Source organism: Charadrius vociferus, unplaced genomic scaffold (genome assembly GCF_000708025.1).
Source record: "Charadrius vociferus isolate BGI_N301 unplaced genomic scaffold, ASM70802v2 scaffold103, whole genome shotgun sequence".
Classification (NCBI taxonomy): domain Eukaryota; kingdom Metazoa; phylum Chordata; class Aves; order Charadriiformes; family Charadriidae; genus Charadrius; species Charadrius vociferus.
The window spans coordinates 3,495,216-3,516,463 of record NW_009648061.1 but is presented as its reverse complement, the minus strand read 5'-3'; the positions used below and the strand labels follow the sequence as shown (position 1 = coordinate 3,516,463).

The 21,248-nt window shown below is 38.7% G+C and overlaps 1 protein-coding gene across 1 annotated transcript in view; it reads right to left on the bottom strand.

Annotated features, from left to right (window-relative positions):
- CTNND2 (catenin (cadherin-associated protein), delta 2) overlaps positions 1–21,248 on the bottom strand; it is a 327,283-nt gene that overhangs the window by 63,339 nt on the left and 242,696 nt on the right. The window contains exon 11 of the mRNA XM_009883745.1: positions 12,671–12,821. Within this exon, the coding sequence (XP_009882047.1) occupies positions 12,671–12,821 (151 nt within the window). The remainder of the gene's footprint in view (positions 1–12,670; positions 12,822–21,248) is intronic.

Genomic DNA, 21,248 nt, shown 5'->3' with positions numbered 1-21,248 from the left:
AATAGGGTGGGGGGGAGGAGATGGGAGGGAGAGTTTGTAGTAATAGGGTGGGGGGGAGGAGATGGGAGGGAGAGTTTGTAGTAACATAGCAGGTTACAATGGTGCAGTAATCCTATGGTAGGACTTGCGTTGGCTGGATTCTAACAAAATAAAACAACTTTCAGGGTGTGGGCAGACATCCAGTATGGAAGTGTGGAAGTTTATAAGCTAATGACTACATTTTGAGCCTCACAAGCACTACTGGGCCAAGTCAGAGTTTTCCACTTCTTGCGTTGGCTGCTCACATGACTTGTTTGAGTTTGTTCTGTTTAACAGAAGCTTGTCTGTAACAGGAAAGAGTAATTTTTTGTTCACCCAGCTCATTTTGACTGATAAGTCAGGCAGTGCTGACTCACACAAGTGGTTCGACTGTAGACATGATGCGTTAATGAGAGGCTGCAGGGAGCCTAGGAGCAGGAATATCTTCTGCCACTGACTGCCTCGAGGTGAGTTACCACGTCTAAGGTGAGGGAACTGTCATTTCCTAAACATGCTAAATCAAACAATTGAGAAACCATAGTTTTAGAGAGAAAATAGAAATTCCACTATTAAAAATGAACTGTTTTACATAATATAATCGTTTAATATGGGTTTATTTCTATGAAACACACTTAATGGGGGAAAAAAACCCCACTTTCAAAGGACCAAAGTGACTAAACTGGCATCCGACTCCATTTTTCAAAATAGACTATTAGTCCCTTTAAAACAGTTGCTTAGACACTATATAGTGACTGAAAATAGGAATTCAGTTCTTAACTCACCTTCAAGCACCTCAAAATTTTACCCAGATGTTATTAGAATGGTAAAAATTGTATTTTCACCTTCCCTGCTCTCATACTTAACTTATTGCGTTAAAGTAGACCTCACCACTGTTTTGACATTGTGATGATGATTAGCACCTCCCAGCTTACTCACTGCCTTAACAATGCTGCCTTGTTACTCTGAGCTGAATCCTGCTTCTCAGGAATTTGATGGAAAAATTCCTTTTAGCTTCCATGAGAATAAAATTAAGCTGGCAGCTACAAGATTTTATTCTGGTAGTTGCGTGCCACAATATGTGTTTTTTAAATGAATGGAGTACTTTTCCATATGCATGTGTACTCCCCAACAAACTTCCCCTTCCTCTTTGGTGCAGGAAAAAGGTTGGATTAAAACCTACATACATACACACATACAAACTTACACATATATATTTTCTGTCTATATATTCATATATAAAGATGAAGTTAAAGACACTGTCAATTTAATATGGGGATAATTTTGTAGATGATATACAGTGGTAAAGTTGAAGAAAGTTACAATAAAGGAGAGAACGAAAATGCCTTTGGACATGAGTGTGATTACATTACTTATAATGACTAATTTTTTCCATGTATCTGCAATAATTTAAAATTCATGTTATTGCTATTTAATTAAATTATAAATCAGATCAGAACCTATTAGTCTACATGTGGTTACTAAGATTAGTTTAATAATAGGCATCACTACTGAACATGAGGGAAACTACATTTATTTCTACTGATTTTAAAGTAACCGATTCCAAAGACAAAGGTGAGGACATGCCACAATATTTTCGTTTCGAAACCTGCAAGTACAGTGCCTTACTAAAACCTCAACATTTTGAGCTATTAGTATAATTCCTCTCTGGTAAATAAAGCACATTCATTGGGGTTCATAAAGCACCACCATCAAGGTAGATTTTATTTCCATTTCTTTCTGTAGGGCAGGGTTCCACAATCTACTGAAAATTCTCAAAACTATCTCTTTGGAGGTGGTTCTTCGAAAAGTTTGCTCAAAATCTTCATTCTGGAGTATTCTGGGATCGTATCTAAAATATTAAATTACCTAGTTTCTTTTAAAAAAAGAAATGCCTTCAATTATAAGTTTTAACAGCACTGAGTTCTTTTGTCTTAATCTGATCTTTCAATTTGCAGTACACATACTACATTTCTACATAAAAAGCATGAGTTTAAGCAGTAATGTAAATAAATGCTTTCTTATATCGATTCTTGAAGTCTGATCTATCATTATAAAGTATTTTACATTATTCATATATAAAATTGCTAACTTTAGGGGGTAGTCATTGTATCTTTTTCATGTTCGCACTATCTCTTGCATAACACAGCCACAAGAGGAAGCAAAAGGAAAATGAAAAGCATAATGATACTAAAGATTGTATCAGCAATACCAGATTTCAAATAATTTCATAGAGATGCTACAGAGAGATGAATGGGGCTTTGAAGCTGATTCTAAGGGTTCTCTAGGCTTTCCTTGGGAGGAAAACTAAATTTCTTTATTTTTGTTTAATTGAGCCCATCGAGATATTAAGTGCCAGAATCACAGTCTTACCTTATGGAATTATGATAATAAGGCCCCTCAGCAAATTGATTATTTCCTCACTTATCTCAGATGATGAGAATTTGTTACCCTTTTAATATTTCGTAACTGCATATTACAAAACTGCTGCTATTCAATCCCAGTGGTTATGAGCATGAAACAGCAGATTTGGATTTTTTAAAAAACTGCTTGTTAGGTCGGGATGCAAGCTGATTTAGTCTGAGACCTATTCAACTAGTATCCAAAAGAAGAACCCCAGAAATGAGCAGAAAGCTAATGCATAGTGACAGTGCTTCCAGCCAGTCCTGGACAGTGCATTTTCAGAGATGCTACATGCACCTAAAGGTGCAATATTCGTAAGGAAATGCAAGAATTCATTTCTAAAGGCTGCAGCAAAAGACCATTACTCTGCTTTCTGTAATCAAAAGGATATTTGAAGTTTTAATAATGCTATCTGAAACAAGAGCCTTTAACACTAAACCCCATCATAAATGATGGAAACAACCAGTATACGACTTAGTTCTTACAAGCAAGCAAATCCTACATCAAAGTACTTCATGAAGATCAATTATTGTGTAAGAAAACAGCTGTACCTGAAGGTGCCATGCAGTAACCAACAAGTACGAGACAGAGTTCCCTTTCTATACCTGTCAAAGAGTAAATAACACTAAGGTCACCCATATTTTGGCACAGAATACATACAATACAACACAGAAATGCAATCACCTTCTCTGCATACTGGGGCAACTACTAACAACCAGCAATGTTGTGTAATCACCCAATGGTCAGGGATGGAAAGAAAAACTACATTCAGTTTAACTGCATGGAGATTTAGTTAGAATGTCAGTTGTAAGAATCCAGACATCCATGCTGCCTCCTCATCTTGCATTCTTTGAACGCCGACTCTCTGACACCTTTTACCTTTATCATATTTCTATCATGGGAAAATGAGATGTTTTATGGTGCAAATATTAATCTAATGGATGATGAGAAACATCTGTGTTGCATATCCACAGGTATTTTACTTCTGTGTTAGCCTACATCACGTCAGCATAGTCCTCCTGTGCTGGGGCACAGAAATCTTTTAGGTGTCTGCAATCTGAGTTTTCTACGAGTGTCACCTTTGTGAAGGGTGTTTGGGTTTTGTCCTTGACATTCTTCCTTTTTAAGCAACCACCACTTCGAAACATGCAGAAAACCAGTTTGGGGACACTGAAATAGAAGTCTGAGTATGTCTCAAAAGCCACATGTGGGGAGAGGGACATTGTGTAACGCCACTTCACCTGTCAACATCTAACTTGGGAACTGGGATTGTATGAGATTTTACAAGAACAACTGCACTACTTTAGAGAGTGCAAGGATATAGATGCACAGAGAAAATTACTATTAATATAAATGGAAGCAACCTATAGATAGCTTAAATTTAATCGACATTCATTCTTTTTTTTTAATTCTTCCATTTCTCAGCTCCACCTCCAACAACCTTTGCAACTGCAGTGCCCCAGCCCCATTCCCAGGGTCTTCACATGCGACAAGAAAAGGATGTTACTTTTCTCTATCAAATGCTAATTTAACCAGCCATGTTCTACTCTCTTTCACCGACATGTGCCATGAGTAGGATAACAGTTCTAGTTTCTTCAAAGAAAAGTGCTTTTAGTAAAAAACACCATATATGTAATTTCTATCATTTGAAACTCACTTCAGTTGATAAGATCCTTCAGGAGAAAAGATTATTTTGCATCTTACATAGAATAAAACTAGCTCACTGTTCCATGAATTGAAGCTGATATAGAATAGGCTGGAAACATCTGTTTTGATACACTTATCTGTTAATGTAAAGCTGTCGCAAAACTTGGATTTTCAAAACCGCTTTGCAGATTTAGGATAATTCCTCATGGATTTAAAAGTACTTTTAAAATTACTTTGGCAGTTTGTGGCATTTGCATTTCTACCTTTGCATGTTTTATGGAATATGCAACTGAATTATATGCACCTTTTAGATCAGAACTCTGAATTTTCAAAAGATAAGTAGCACTTCTCAGCATGAACATACTGAGAAACAGAGATGAAAATTAATACTGAATTGTTTGAAATGTCAATCTTTTGAGTGAGAAAAGTGGATACAGTTACAGTTTAATTGCTTTCTACCTTCTGCAGAAGAACAGAACCAAACAGAAATTGTTTATCTCAAATAAAATGTAAGGTGCAGGTTGGGGCACTTTCTTATGTGTGAAATGCAGATCAATGAAGTGAAAAGACACATCCGTTGGCTGCCTGTTGTTTTTTGGTGGTGTTGTTTTTGGCAGTCACCCTGAATCGAAGGCTTTCCTGGGCCACCTCCACAAGATTCTGCAACTTTTATGACCTGCACGCAGAATTTAATCTTAAGTAATAGTGAATGTGATAATAAAATTCTAAAACCTGTAATAAAGGCTTTAAGGTTTATAAACCTTAAAACATTATATGGCATCATTTAAAATTACTGCAATCATCTATATGAGCTGTCGTGGTGCGACACTGAAGATGAGTCTCTCGAGACTTTGCCATTTGAAATAGAAACACAGACATTTCCCCACAGGGTATTCTACTATGAGGAACAGCTGACCTGGGAGTGGGTTGTGGTTAGTATTGTGAGGCATCTTGACCTTATTTTATGGAGATGAAATGCAGTGTGATTCTTTGACTTGGCATTACAATGAAAAGCAGATCTGTGAAAGTGGCATTCTTTATTATCCTGGACCTGAGCCTGTAGACGGTTATTTCTGTTGTTTTGAGTGACAATGAAAAACTGTTGTGCTTTTTCACTAACTGCCATTGCAAAGTCTACCAAGCTAATGAAAGGGGAGCAGGATAGTATCTGTTCTGCATTATCAGAACAACTTCTGATGGGATACTACTTGCTTATCTTCAGGCACCGGAAAGCTAGCCATCGCGGCTCCCGCTACTTCTCTAGGTTCTCTCACAGGACCCGTTCCACCGTAAGATCCAAGACTTTAGATAACAGAGGTAAGTGGAATGGACACAGAGAGGTGCTGTTTTCCCCCTACTGTCCACAGCAGAAGCCCACCCGACTAGCTGAAACACCAGGTTTTTTTAGATGGCTCACGGTAGAGAAAAACCCTCCAAATCCAGACAGCCATACTTAGATGATAAGGAAGTTCAGATGTAAAAGACTTAATCTAGTCTTGAAAATGCTTGATCTTGACTTTGATACTTAAAATGAGAATTAAGTTTTACCAACCCTGTTTTTCTCCGTAAATCTCTTCACTTGAAAATTTTATTTAATAAGAAATGGCTGAGGAAGGAAACCTTTCATAACCTCTATACCTACCAGGTCTACTTGTCAGAAATATACTTGAGATAAACTGGAGCAAAAGGCAATGCACAAGTGGCTGAAGGCACATGAAAAGTCAAAATCTCATCGACACAAAGCTTTTACACTGTAATGGAAAAAATATTTAATGTTTAAACTTTTCTCAGTTTAAATTCTCAGCTAACTTATGTATACAACAATAGAAGCCAGGGAGTCTGGACTTTGCCACATAGGTGTTATAAAACATCAAAGCTTAATTATGCATTTAACACCTTAACTAACATCTTTCTCTTCATGGATACAGAGTAAGGAGTACCAGCTATTAATGCATGACCATATCTTCCATTTCCCTAAATCAACTTTGTGATGACAGCCTCTTCTTATTCGGGTATCTGCTTACTGTAACACAGGTTTTGCACAGCTCAACAAATGAAGTGCGATAAAAACTGACACAAATTAAACAAATTGCAGTGTATATTCTGTCTTCACCTTCTTCCAAACAAATGTCTATGATCCCTGATTAATGCTTTCTGGCATCTTGTGCACTGCGAATTTATGTCAATTTAACATTTCAGTGACTAAGCTACTTTATAAGTCAATTAAAAATTCAATAAAAAAAATCAGCGTCTCTCAGATCCTTGCAGATGTATGTGTGAGAAATTCAGAAGTGCTCATATCTAAAAAGGAAGGAAAAGTGCATGTAGACACTCTAAGTGGGATGAAAGCTGCATATTTGATTTAACCATCTCCCAACCCATGCCCATATTCTCTATCAATACACATTACTAGGACTTTGAATTTCTGATAGCTGCTGTTCTTATAACTACAAAAGTCAACTTATTCCTACTTTATTCCTACTAATGAAACAAAGTTGCAGTTCTAAAATGTGGCCACGTTCAAAGATAGGAGAACCCCATGTAGTTATTTATGCTCCAGAAGAGACAGGTTCAGCTGTGAGAATGCAAATACTTGATCCTGACGTGTTTTCAGCCTAACAGCTGAAAGCAAGTCTTCCCAAATGTGTATCAATATAATACTTTGAAATAACATACCTGACCCTGCTTTGAGTGCAAGGCTGGGCAAGATGACTCCCTGAGGTTGCTTCCAACCTGAATTATTCTGCGAGTCTAACAATTCATTAGAGTTGTGAACTCCTGATATATATTTCAATCAAACTTTCTGAAGTTTAGAAATAAAACTTTGAAACAAACACCAGTTATTTCAGGCACCCAAATAGATCCACATTGCCCATGAGATGGCAAGGCATACGCTCAGTGGCAATTTACACATCCCATAGAATTTTTTCATCGCTCAACAATGGAGAGACAGTAATATAGGGTGAGACACATTTTATCATGTTAGATAAAATAAATCAGTTTCTGGGAGTCTGTCTATCTCAGCCATCTATAAGGTAGCCTAATATAGGTATCTTCTATTGGATGCTGAACTTTTAGACACTTAGCAAGATTAAGCAGGTTCCAACACACATGAAGTAACAATCTAATTGATACGCTAGCCTTGAATTTTGGGCGTATCTTATACTTGAATTACCAACAGATGAGTAGTGAATTGAGAAGAATTCAGTACTGACACTTTGTAGCCCTGAACTCAGGAACAATTATTAAAAAAGGACCCCTGCTACTGGGGCCCTGTTTCAGGACTTGATTCAAAACCTTGTGAAGGCAGCAGAAATTGTACCACTAAGTTCATTTATCCAAATCGTGCTTTTACAGCGATAGCCACAAAAAAGATGACTTAAGTATTGTAACACTTCAGTTTATCCCATCAAACTCCCTACAATCAAGAGCTCTGAATAGGTACATGGATTCTCTACATATTTTAAGGGAAGAGATACATACGGATGCATCTACAGAAGACAAGAAGTCAACAAAAAAGGGAAGAGATACATACGGATGCATCTTCTACAGAAGACAAGAAGTCAACAAAGACCTTTAGGTGGAATTGACCTCCTATTTTTTCAAGGGTGAGTGATCAAAATACTTCCAGTCTCTAAAAACATCTTTTACTTAACCTCAAAAATACAGGCCAAGAGGCCAAGAGAAAGAATGGTGCTCTTGAATTACTAGTACAATACTTCTCTCAATCAACATTGACCCAGAATAGCATTAGAAACCACTGTCAGGATAAGGGAAAACTGAGAAAGACCTGAAGCACAAAACCGTGCATAGAAATTTTATAAATTTTACCTCCAGCTCTGCATTCACTCCAAAGCCTGAACCCTGAGGACTTATCACTAAACAGTATGAAACGCAATACTAATACAAGTTCCAAATTGTACTTCAAGAGGGCAAATCATATATTGTACACATTGTGCTGTACATGAATAGTGACAAATTTCTCATGTGGGGCAGCTTGAACAATCACCTTAACTCTTCTGAAAGACCACCTACTGCACTTTAATGCCACAATAATTGTCATTTAAAATCAAAGGTAAATGCCGCGCATATACAAGAACAAAGGAAATGCAAATTTTGGGGACAGAGATTCATCCTTTAAAAATTTCACTGACAGGGACAGTCCGTACCTGTTTGTGTAGGTAGAATAACAAGTCACAGTTTTCAATTAACTGTACGTTTCACATTCTCTTTTGTTAAAGAGGTCGTGGATGGTGGCAGAGAGGAAAATTGCTGGCTGTGTTTCAGATAAAAGAAAGATGAAGCTGGCTCATTCCCCAGGATCGAATGGGGAATCTCAGTTCAGAAAGCCTTCTCGCATCCAGAGTGGGGAGAGGAAAGAGCAAGGAGGGAGGCTGCTGCGCCAGTGCTGGCTGGGAAACTCTAGGGAGGAAAAGAGAGCTCATCTAAAGTAGGACACAGACCTACAGTGCAGGCTCAGACGATCCACAGAAAGTTTCCTAGAAGCCCAGAGGACTGTGTGGAAGGCGTTTGAACTGGAAAGCCACTCAAGGTTGTTGGAGCAGACTGCAAGGAAACAATTTGTACTGCAAAGATGCTGTTTACAGAAGATGGATTTATTTTTAAGCCTTTCTGCCCTGCCCAGCTGATCCAAGTTCCCTCTATTTAAAGAAAAAAACCTTATTCTAAGTCAGCAATTTTTTGACATCACTCCAACAAAGTGTGGCTTTAGAGAATAAAAGCCTGTAGGTGCGCTCACTGCAGGGAAGATGGTGTGACAGCTCCGGCGTGAGGCACTGGCGTGACTGGGATCCTGCCACAGGGCTGCCTGAAGCAGCAGGTCTGCAGGTAATCCTCAAATTCAAAATTACTTGCAACTGAGGTTACTGGAGGAGGGACAATAATGTCATATCCCCAAATTAAGGCATGTATATAGTGCTGAAGGACACAGACGGGTGGGTTTGTTATTGTACTTTTTCCCCTTTCCTTTTTTTTGAGAGAGAGGGAAAGGGAAAGGAAGAAGAAAGGAACATGGGGATGACATAACTGCACAGAGGTCCTTGATAAAGCCCTTGGAGGAGATGTGGGACAAAAGTACATCTTTTCTATCAAAGTGAATGATCACAGGCAAAAAACCATGATTTTTGGTCAACTCGGAGGCCTCTACGAGGGTTAGAGGGAGCCTCATGGAGGAGCTTAGCAGAGTCAGAACCCGCTTCGAGGAAGGAAAACAAGCACTCTTGGTCGAAAGGCAGGGATGCTGAGCCTTCCAAAATGCTTACGGAGCGGTGAAAAGAAGCAGGAAGACGCTGGGGTACCAGATGGACACAGGGGCATTGTGCAGCCTAGGTTGCTGAAACCCAAGAACAACAAAACAGGCAACATCAGAAATGGGTCTTTTCAAGACCCACTTCCCTCAGCTGTGGCACTGCTGGGAGAGAGAAAAGGCTGATAAACCTTCCCATGGGGTACACGCTTGGGAAGCGACATAGAGTGGGCACCGTTTCATGCAGCCGAGGGTCCTGAAAGGCAAGCAGACAATGCATGTGCTCTGAATGTGACCAGGAATGCAAGCAGGCAGCATGCCCAAGGAGGGAAACCCGGGTGCTGGATTACCTAGTGCCAGTCCTAAGTAGGCCAAGTTTACTATGTCTTGGTCTGAGTGCAATTTCGTTTTGGGAAGGAGGGAAATGAATATGCACGCTCTCTCAGCCTAGAGACATACGGCACAATGCAAAAGTGATGGAGAAGGAGAAGAAAGAAGGTTATATTAAGGATATGCCCAAAATGAAACTCAGGAGAAGACTTCACTATCAATAAAGAAAAAGCTGTTATGGGGATGGCTTAGATAAATTGAAAGAGAAGCCTGGCACCAACCTTTAGTAATATAACACCACACTTGACAGATCTGTGTGAAAACCAAAACAGATTAGTCAATTCGATGAAGTCTAGAAAGAAACTTCTGGTCATTTAAAGAAAAGAGTATTTTTGTTTGTTTTATAGTTCAGTACAGGTGAGTCTGGATTTTAGCAAGCTTTCCGATACATTTGCCAGATGCCTCAACACTGATTTATGGGCTGCTTGGCAGCAGCAGAAAGAAATACTTCATTCTCTGGCACATTTCAGTAAAAATTTGTCAGCCGGGAATGGAACCACAGCACCACTGAAAAGAAAGCTTTACAGATGCATTTGAAAAAATAAATCAATACTACTTATATAATTTTATTACATAGACAGTACAACAATTTACCTTTAAAAAAGGTTATCGTAAGGGGGAAATTCCAGTTTGTGAGGTAGAGTTTCCCACCTCAAGAATATAATGCACATACAGATAATGCAAAGAGGAAAGATAAAAAGGATGTCAATTCTGCTTAGGCAGAAAGATGCTTGTGTGACTAACCTCAAGAAGCCCCTTTAGAGTTCTCCGTTCCATAACAATGGCTAAGGCATCTTAGAACACACGGAACTGTAATGTTCATAAAAAAGGACTGCCTACAACATGAGTTGAAATCCTTGACAACTCCAGGTGTTTAGCATTTCTGAAAATCAGATCTATGATATGCCCTATTTGCTAAAAAATATTGAGGAACAAGAGAAATAATGACTGTTATTACTGTTTCTTTGAAGTCCAGTGATGAAAGCCAAAGAAGGAACATATAAAGATCACAGCTGAAATGGTTCAGGAATTATAGTCATAAAGTCCCTGCCATATTGGCATGTTTAGGCTTTTTTTTAAACTGCAGTAAATTTGCAGTTATAAAGTACAATTCCCCAGAATCATCCCACGAATAACTTAAATCTGAGCAGCACTGCATAGCCATTACATATTGCCTACATAAATAAATTTATTAGGCAATTATTTTCAACAGATTTTATCCACCTTTTTAAAATTCATCTTTATTTATATCAAAAGTTCTCCAAGAATTCCATAAAATATTGGAATGTGGAGGTTATGCAAACTTATTATCCATAATGTACTGAATATTTTGAATGGCACATTGCATTAAGACAGCTCCATTTTCACATGTTTAACCTTACTTCCTAAATTAAATTTGAAAATTTGAGAAGGAAATAAAACTTTCAATTCAAAAATAATAATCAGAGCACGGAAAAGGTAACCATATATAGTCTAATTCATGGCATTACAAACCATGTTTATATTCAGTAAATTCAACTGTAAAGAGTTTTTTGTCCTGTCAATAAGTAAAGATAAGAGAATGTAGAAGAAAACAGTATGAATGTCATTTGTGAACCCTGTCGAGGAACTCCCGCAAATAAAGGAATAAGATGTTAAGATACTATGACATACTGTAGACTGAATGTGGAGGTGGAGCATGAGAGAAAAAAAAGGTCTGTTATTAGTTCAGATTAGATAGCCTGATATACTTGCTTCAGCAGTAATTTCTACTTTTGAATTCCTAGAAAACAAAAAAACCCGCTTGGAACACATATACAGCATCCTGCTTCCTGAAAGCTGAACACAATGTATCGAACAAATCTAATTTCATGCCAATTTTATCAACTATAACACGAACAAAAGCTGAACAGGCAGCCTGGCGTTGCAGGTAAGGCATCGGTCTTGAGCCCAATCCCTGGGCAATCACGGCAGGTTTACATTACTCACCAACCTCTACCCCTATCTGCTTTACAACATTTTGTCAGTGAAGTCTCTCTAGCTCATTCAATGCGTGAGGGGAGTAATTGCCTTGTTTCAACCACTTGCAGAGCACTGCTGTAATGAAGCACTGGCCCTGAGATAGCACTGGATACAAATAATAAAACACTATGATCAAAGTATCTATTATTTGTGGAATTCTGTAACTGAAAGCAGAGGAGGAGAAGTATGCTGTAATGATAACAAATTAACAAGTTAGCAAAACTGAATAAAAAATATGCTTTTAATGTACAGAAGAAGTAGAAATAATTTTATCATGACTGTTGAAATAGTTCAAAACGAAGGAAGTGATTATTTTTCAAAGACAGAACATGAAAATAAAAGTTCAACAATCCACAGTGTTTGGATGAATTTCAGCTAAAAAACCCCACCAAAAACCTAAACAAAATCAAAAAACCCCAACGCCCAAGATGTTTGGCTACCATATCATCAGAGTTCAGAGGCAACAATGATTTATGTAAATTACTGTCCCTTCCTATCTCCCAGTTCTCTTGCTCGAAATACTAATCTGCCCAGTAAATTCCTGGGATCATCTTAAAATCTTTAGGATTTGTCACTTCATGACCCCCAAATTACTCGTATTAGATCATGTGAGGATCAGGAGTGGCTGTGCTGCTCAGATCCTCGATCTGGAAGATGCAAGTGCTGCTGCCAGCCTAGGAATGAAGTGCTAAAGCAGAACAAAGCCATTGCTTTTCTTCTGGAGATTATGCTATGACAGATCATGAAACACTGCATGATGTTTAATTAATTTAACAATTCCTTGCAATACAACACTAAGCTGTCACATAAAGTGTGAATATGACACATTAGAGAAAGAATTAAAGAAATTATGCTAGAAATGTGAGAATAATTGTTTTCATTCTGCTGCAAACTGGAAAAAAAAAACCCAAACCCACAGAATATATAGACTGTTTGGAAAGAACATACCTATTAACTCCTTATTTCTGACATCTAGGGCCATGTTTCGTAAAGCTGTAGCAACTGCACATACCACCCGGTCATTGTCTATTCGAAGCAGTTCCACCAGGATCGGCAATCCTTTTTCTTTGCGGACAGCAGCGCGGATATACACTGACCACTGTAAAGACACATGGGAGAGCGTGAAGAAGAAAGTGAGAAATCCACTATAGGCAGCAAGGCATCTGAGGTTATAACAGATACAGGGTAACAGAAGCATGTGGATGCAAACTCAAAAGAGGAGAAATAATTGCATTTACGATGCTAGGCAACCACTTGATTTGGAAATTTGCACTAATTTTTTATGGTGGCAGAGAAATTACATGATGAATTGACTTCACTCCTAGCACACCTGGTTACATTTTTACAGCCCAAGTCTGCAGACCACTTGCTTTGCATCAGCATTTCCTATGCAACAACTAATGATGCTTGTTCACTGCTAAACCAACAACATTTATATTACAAAACACATATTGCAAACCACGTTCAAGAGGTCTGAGTATTTGTTATCACCATAAGAACTCTTCAGTTTAAAAACATGAAAATGCTGTCATAATTTCTCTTGTGATTGTCAACTTGTTCAGAAGGAAAACGAGGACAACTCTATGTCTGGTTTTGGCACCTGCAGTGGTTCTAACTGGAAGAGTATTGTACACCGAGGAGTTAGAGATTCACATAAGAGTTGACCCGAGGGAGGTGCACGCCAGTGCTGTGCCATGCTGCAGGATAAACCCAGTGGCTGATCATATCAGAGAAGCCTGCAGGCGTCTCCCACTTGGGAGATGATCATGACACCACTGGCATGCCCTTGTCTCTATCTCAAAGCGAAGCAGCATGTTCTCCTGTGAACATCCTTTTTGTTTGACAGTAGAAATGATGAATAGAGTTGTTTACTTCTAAGAAAATCCTCCAAGATCTCTAACGACTATCATGCCAGTGAACCCCTGCGTGGATGGGGTCTGTGCAGCGCGCCGTGACTAGGAGGTCCACCCAACGCTGCACAACTTGGGATTACTAGCACCTGAAGATTGAAGGATTAACTATACTATACTCTTTTTCATTCGTTTCTTAGTTCCAGAAGCTGGAAAAAATGTAAACAAGATGAAAACTGTGACCTTGTGGTTTAAAAATCTATGAGTATTACCAAATTTGAGGTCTGGACACCTGCAAGATGTGCAGGTCTCAGCACAGCCCACTTCAAGCCATCTACTATGCATATATTCCTTCCCACATCCTGAACTCTTCTCTGGAATTTTCATAAAGTTCACATTCATGCTTCTTGTACTGATAGCTGAAAGGAATTTATTGAAGCAGAGCTGCTTCTTCCTTTCAGTGCTATGGCATGGATGCTTATCCTGCCATCACACCTGGAAAGTGAAGACACAACGCTGGAAGCCTTTGAAATATTTCAAGTATTTCAGAAACTATGATGATAAGCCTTAAGATTTTCAGATCATGGTGACCCTTCTCTTTTGACAAACCTTCCTTAAGGAACAGTTAGGTCACACCTTAAAGAACAGTTACATCGCAATAGCATACCTCCATAAACCGAGAGGGTAAAAACAAATTCATGTAATAAAGCAGTAGAGAAAGGTAAGCAAACTCACTGTCAGTACACTGTGCTTAACCTCTGCATATGGCCTCTACTTATCACAGTTGAGGTGCTGATTTTAAAAGCCACCATCTGTTTATACTATAGAGAGGCGCCCTGAATAGCAAAAGCTAGAATGTATTTTATGACAAGAACAGTAGATACGAAGACCAACAAGGGCTGCAATGTTGCAATATCTGGAGTGCAAATTCATTCCAGGTGATGTAATTCAGGGGAAACTGGGAAAACGGAAGAGAAACCAGCATTTAAAGAATATTATTTTCTGTTTCTCCTCTGTTGTAACTATGCATAACAAAAGCCAGCTGGCTGGACTTTGCTATAGACAAAAGTGATAATGGTTAGGATAAGCTTTCAAATCGTAACCAGGTAAATGGGATACGGGGTTCTCAGCATCACTGAGCACAGTAATGTAATATGTCTAAAATGTAAATGTGCCATCATTTTCTGCAGCAAAGCAAATAACTCTTAGGTGAGAGAAGAAGTGGTAGCAGGATTCTTGATTGATCTTATTCTATGCTCTCTCCTCCAGTCTCTTTGCTAGAACCAGTGTACAGGATGATCACCAGATAAAAAACTAAAACACATCTTAAGGATCAGTGAGTTTAATTGAAAGTATCTGCTGAAAAATAATTTCTTTCCTATACCTTGATTTTAGTGGGATATTAAATATAAAGGATGCTATGAAAACACCAAATTAATCTTTCTACGCTTCCTGTTTCAATAAACATTTGTTTACCTGCCAGTTAAACACCCTCTCACCTGCAGCTGGGAGTACCCGGAGCAATAGCTCTTTGCACTTAAGAACTCCCATCGCTGTATTTTCTACACCTCTTCCAGGGGAGGCCTCCACTGTGTTTGCTGTGATTGCAAGGGGACTGCCGGAGTGAGAGTTCACGGTAGCAGTGAGACTGTTCTGAGAAAGGAGTGAGCCTGCCTGGTTGAGGCGAGAGTTCAGGCTAGCGAGCAGTATACTGAAAGATGCTGTCGACCATTGCAAAAGTACATCACAGGTGTAGCGCCTCCAATACGGATTGCATGGGGAATCAGTGGGGGCATTTGTTCTGTAAAAAAATCTTATTTACGTTTATTCAATACCAGAGAGAATCTAAAACGATCTTACAGATCATTCGCTGTATTATAAAAATCTCCATATTAAAACCTCAGTAAACCGTTTTCCTTTGATTTTTTTTTTTTTTTCAGTCAGCTGCCAAGGGAAAACACAAGCACTTGTTTTACGAAACCCAGGTTTACAACAGACTTTTTGGGTTGTAGTATTTTCATCATCCATTCCTAAACAAAAGTCTAAAAGAAATAAATTAAGAAATGCTATTTTTTAACCCTAGGGAGAGGAGAAGACGTTGTAGGAGAAACACTGAAATAACACAGTATGAAGAAAAAAAGAAAATATAAAACCCCTTACTGAATAAATGACATGCAAGCCTTCAGCATCCATAATGAACCAATTCATTTGATCACAATAGTGAAAGATACAGCTCCAAAGCTTTCATAGGGGAAAAATCCAGATATAATGTTTTACAGATGCACATATGCACACACATACATAAAACAACAGGGGAAAGAGAGAAAAGTATGTACAAAACCACTCTTCTCCCCTGTAGATTCCTTTCCCCCCCAGCCCTCTTTTTCCAGAGAACACCATCTGCTTTGGGAAAAGTTCACAGACTCCTCAATGTGTGATTTGCTATCATTTCATCTGCATTTTCAAGTCATGCACCTTAGGCAGAAAGACAGAAATGTCTATTAATTGTTTCAACAGTCTCCAGAGAGCTTTCCAAGTGGAAAGTGGTAAGAACTGTCTGTGTCTCTTTCCTTAAGCTGCCAATTAGGACAAGTCTCCACAAGCAATTACGTTGCGCTGTGCGGATTTCAGGAACGCTCAAATTGAGATGCCTCAAAACGGTTATTTTATTCTTGCAGAGAATGGAAAAATTGATTCACTCTTGCATATACTGATGATCCTTTTGTTTGCCTAAAGCCATCACGAAACACGCCTGCATTTCCACATTGCAGGTCAATTGCTAGTATGAGCTCAGTGAATTATAAAAGAGAAGAGATGAAAAATCATAAAAAAGAAAAGAGACAAAGGATTTGTTGCCTATCAGTAGGTAAATGAGGCACTCTGCCAGTATACTTAATCATCCTGTTACTCCACAAATCAGTGGCAGGGTCAACGATCAAATAACTGTTCAGTTTGTAAAGAGAAAGGGCTCCTATGGGAACAGCAAACACTTTAGAGGGAACAAGGAGCCAAAAAATAAAATAAAATCATTACTGTTGCATCAGATTGCAGCCAAATTATCAGAGACACGCACAGAAGCCACAATCTGTCCAGGAATACTCTTTACAGATAACTGAATTCTGTGGGCATAACTACTATACATCACTTTGAAGGTACCTAGTGCATCTCTATGTCCACTTTCATTAGTTGTTCCCTTTTTATTATTGTTACGGTAATTAAGTAGAAAAATACAGTAAACTGGAAAATTATTTTTTTAGTTTGTCACGGTTATTATTATAAAGGACCCTTTCCAGATCTGAATGCCTCTGGGGCTTAAGATTACATTAGACTGAAACTCAACAAAAGAGTAATTAATCTCGATAAAATTTACTTATTTTATTCAGAAAAACTGAGAAGCATTTAGGCAGTTAACTCCTTTTAGTGTTTCATATGGTTTTCTTTATTCTCCTATGAAGAACCACTACAGGAAATCAAACTAAAAAAAAATCTAAAAAAACGAAAAAGAAATTTCCAGCACAAAATGAAGAAGAAAAAATGGCACCAAAATAAATCCACAACTCCCCCCCCACCCCCAGCAATGCCAACAATTGTATACACTTGATATTTTAATGGATTCACTTTCCTGCCATTGACATCAGTGTTATCATAGTACCTCCAGAATATTTCACCATCACATACTTCAGTTTTGACTAGAATTTCCATTGTATCGATACAGTTCAACACTGTGACTCAAAGACTACTGAGATACCGAATATTAAAGAGAATTGCTGAAGCACAAACTACAAAATTAAAGTCAAATCAGGGCAGCAAGCACGACAAAGCAAACTAAATTACCAAAAGAACGAGTAAGATTAGAGAGACTCAGAATTTTCGAGGAGAGGCTTAGAAAGGGGCTGTCTGCTAACAGCAGTGGAACAATAGTCCATAGAAGTGAATTGCATGTTGAATAATCAAAGATCAACGAGTAATCAAAGATCAATATTCCTCTTTGTCTGATCATACTGTAGTACACACATCAGGAAAAAAAGAGAGTATTTTTACATTTCACTTAGAAAATTACAGATCTACGTTACTCAAATAACTCTACTGGGATCCCTGTGTAGTCACATCACCTGACAGCGAGCGAGGCTCTGCAAACTTGCAAAAAATCTTCTTGCAGTTTCTGAAGCGTACAAGCACTTTTCAGGGACTTTCTGCTCCCTGACTGCAGAGTTTTGTTCTCAGAAATGACCCCATCTGCTAGGCCATCAGTAAGTTATCTACATCTCTGTTTTAGGACAAGAGAAAAGTATTAGCTCGTTACCTTCCCCTTGCTCCATGACCTTAGCCAAGCTTAAAGAGAAAGGAAAAAAATCCAGTGGGTAAAGATACACAGTTAAATAAATAAATCAGAGAAAGCTAAAATGGTTTTAACAAAAGGTATCTTAAGTGTTTGAGGAACGTAAAGCTCAGAAGAAACTGCCCTCGCACCTTGTCATTCTTGGTTTTGCAGTACAAGTATGTACTGTGTATTCAAAATGATCCGTGAGCCACTACAATGACTTTTCCAAACACTGCACCTAATACCATTAAAACAGAAAGGCTTTGAAAAAGAAGAGACACATCTCATGGGAAGCAAAGTGACTGTGTACAGTAAGGAAGTACTTTGAGCATGAATTCACCATAAGCTACCATGCTGCCATTCCACTAACTGATGTCCACGCTGATCTCCTCATGATGCCTGTGATACAGGTGTTTGCAGCAGCAGGTCTTGCTTTTTGAATATTGTCCTGTCCCTTGAATCTTGTCTTCGTTACTAGAGAGCCAATACATTTCTCTGTATTAATTGACGCTGCCTCATACTATGGCAGCGATTCCACACAGGTAAGAATTCCTGACAGAATAATGCATTGGTTATTTTAAAAGTTTGCCTTTGTTGATTAGGTGATGTGTTATAAGTGGTCTTCTCTACGCTATCACATAAGGATACATGATACTGGTATTTTGGAGAAAATGAATTGAAGTCTTTTCACTGTAATCCAGAAAACTTCCTCCTGGAAGTGCCCAATGAAACTCCAAAGAGTTAATATGTAAATAACTGAAGTAATCAGAAAAGTCTGGCAGGGAACCCACAATATGTCCTTGCCTGATAAGAGGAAGATTGATGACCTAGATGTCTGCTGCTTTAGACAATAATTACTCATTATCTGCAAGTGTCTGGATGGTAAGTAAGGAGCTTGAAACTCTTTTCATACTACTCTTTGAAGTAACTGCACTGACCTTGTGACTGAATCAGTCCCTTTTATGTTTTCAGTTTCCTTATCTAATAATTTACTTAATGGAGCTCTTGCTTCCATGAGACTCAGATTTCTCTAGGATGGAATTAAGAAAATAAATGTAGTTACTTGCCCAAGGAACAAAGACTGAGATCTCATCTAGGTATCTCAAGAGATCAGGCCAATGACCCATAAACCCCATTCACATGGGTATTGTACCTCTTGGGGATCAAAAGCAGGGACATTCAGTTGTCTAACCAAGAGCCTTATCATTCCCTGCTAAGTATGATCAAACATGGAATTGAAAGGAAAGGAGGTAGAAAGAACTAGCCAAGGAACGCCATGGCCTCAGGAGACTGCAAGACAAACAGAGCAGCACTTGTTCCTGATGTTAAGGAGCCCGAGGAACTAACAGACACTTAGGAAAATGAAGCCATCCTGTCGTTAAAGCAGATGAGGGACATTTGTAAAGCCTGAAAAGGAAATGGACAGAAGACTGGGCACACAGAAGGGACTGACCAAGGCCCAGCGCAGGTGTGCTACCTGTTCTAATTTAAGCCATTATGTTGCTAACAGAAACACAGTAGGTCTTGTTTCCTGGTTTTACAAATTACGTATTACCTATACAAATTATGGCAGTATTCTAAAACAAAACAGGATCACATGAATGAAGGAATTATTTTTAAGGGTTTGACAAAACTAAGGAAATGATAATTGTGGTGACAAAACTGTTTTGAACTGCATGTAATAGAAAAGATAATATTGTAGGACCAGAAGCAATGGGAACAAACTGAAACACAGGAGGGTTTGCAGATCAGGAAATGCTTTTTCAATGTGAGGGTGACCAAGCACTGGCACAGGTTACGCAGAGAGGCTGTGGAGTCTCCATCCTTGGAGACATTCAAAAACCTGTCTAGACATGGTCCTGGGCAACTGGCTCCAGGTGACCCTGCTTGAGAAGAGGGTTGGACCAGATGACCTCCAGAGGTCCCTTCTGATCTCAGCCCTTCTGTGATTCTATGAGTCCACAGCAACAGGTATTGCAAAAATGTCTCTGGCAGATAAACTGCCATCAGCCTAAATTTAGCTTTTAGATACGTATAGATAGACATAGTAATATACAGATATCTCAGTATCTCCTTTCTTCCTGAGAGGGAAATTTTGTTCAGAGAGGGCATAAACTTGGACTCTTGACATCGTTAGCTCTAGGACATTTTAAATACAACTTTTTACATGCTCAGTAGATTTAATGTATTAATAGCTTATAGTCCAAGGTGGAAACTAAAAAGAACTTGCCACTTTTATTCCCACCATCTAAGGAAAAATACTGATGCCAGACTACAGATAAAAATATCTATGGAGATTTCCTTTTACAGGGTGAGTCTTATAATTTTAAACCTCATAATTTTTTTAATCCAAGGTATTAAAATAAATAATGATATGAGGTTGAAGAAAGGACTTCAGGTTTGAAGTGTTGTAGTGAGAGATATAAGCAGGCGAGCATCTTCAGAATACAGCTGAGCGAGTCAGCAAACATCCTATTTTTATTTGTGCATTTGTATACAAACTTGGCAAACCCCAAAATGAATGACAAAGAAAACTAACAGAGCTCCCAATGGAAGCAGATACCTAATGGGAAGTAAAGAGTCTCCACTGCTTCCAAAGGCCTGCCTCAAGCCTTATCTGCTCAGGGAAAACTCCAGCTAAGCTTGATGAGGAATGCATTTGCCTAGATTTTTATTTCATATTACTAAGCAGCTTTAAAATGCAAGTTCATATTAAGTATAATTAGAAAAAGTCTACTTTTGGGAAAAAAATATATCTCGGAGTGGCAATAAAGGACAGCAAAACCAAAACCAATGGCCACCCTTTTTACGCGTTGCTCCTTCTGCCTGCAGAATGTTTAGGATACAGTGAAATTACCCTACTTATGATTTGATGGGAGAAAATATTTTGGGAAGAAATGAGTCCCCTCAAACAGAAACCCACCCAGCCCCAGGTAGCAACCGGGTTCTGCAGAAGGGGGTAGGTGCGTGCACATACCGCGCCGACAACCTGACCTGCAGGCTGTCAGGATGTACATGTACTTGGAGCGCGTACTGCTAGTGGCCATCAACCCCATCAGGAGGGGGACACGTAGTGACCAACCACTAGTGTCATAGGCCACTATGACAAAACAGTACTACAAAACAGCAGTCAGACCTTAAACAAAGCAGTATCCTGGCAGTGATGTGGGAAACCTTAATCTGTCAAGTCCCCGCCAAGCATACATATTTGGATGTCTCTATACACATTATTCCAGAAGGGCCATTCATATTATGCATAGACACATCAAATAAGTACATGAACAAAAAAGAGAGATCTGTGAAGATATGCATGTATTTTTCCATGAAAGGAATGGGTTTGCTTCCTTTAGATTCC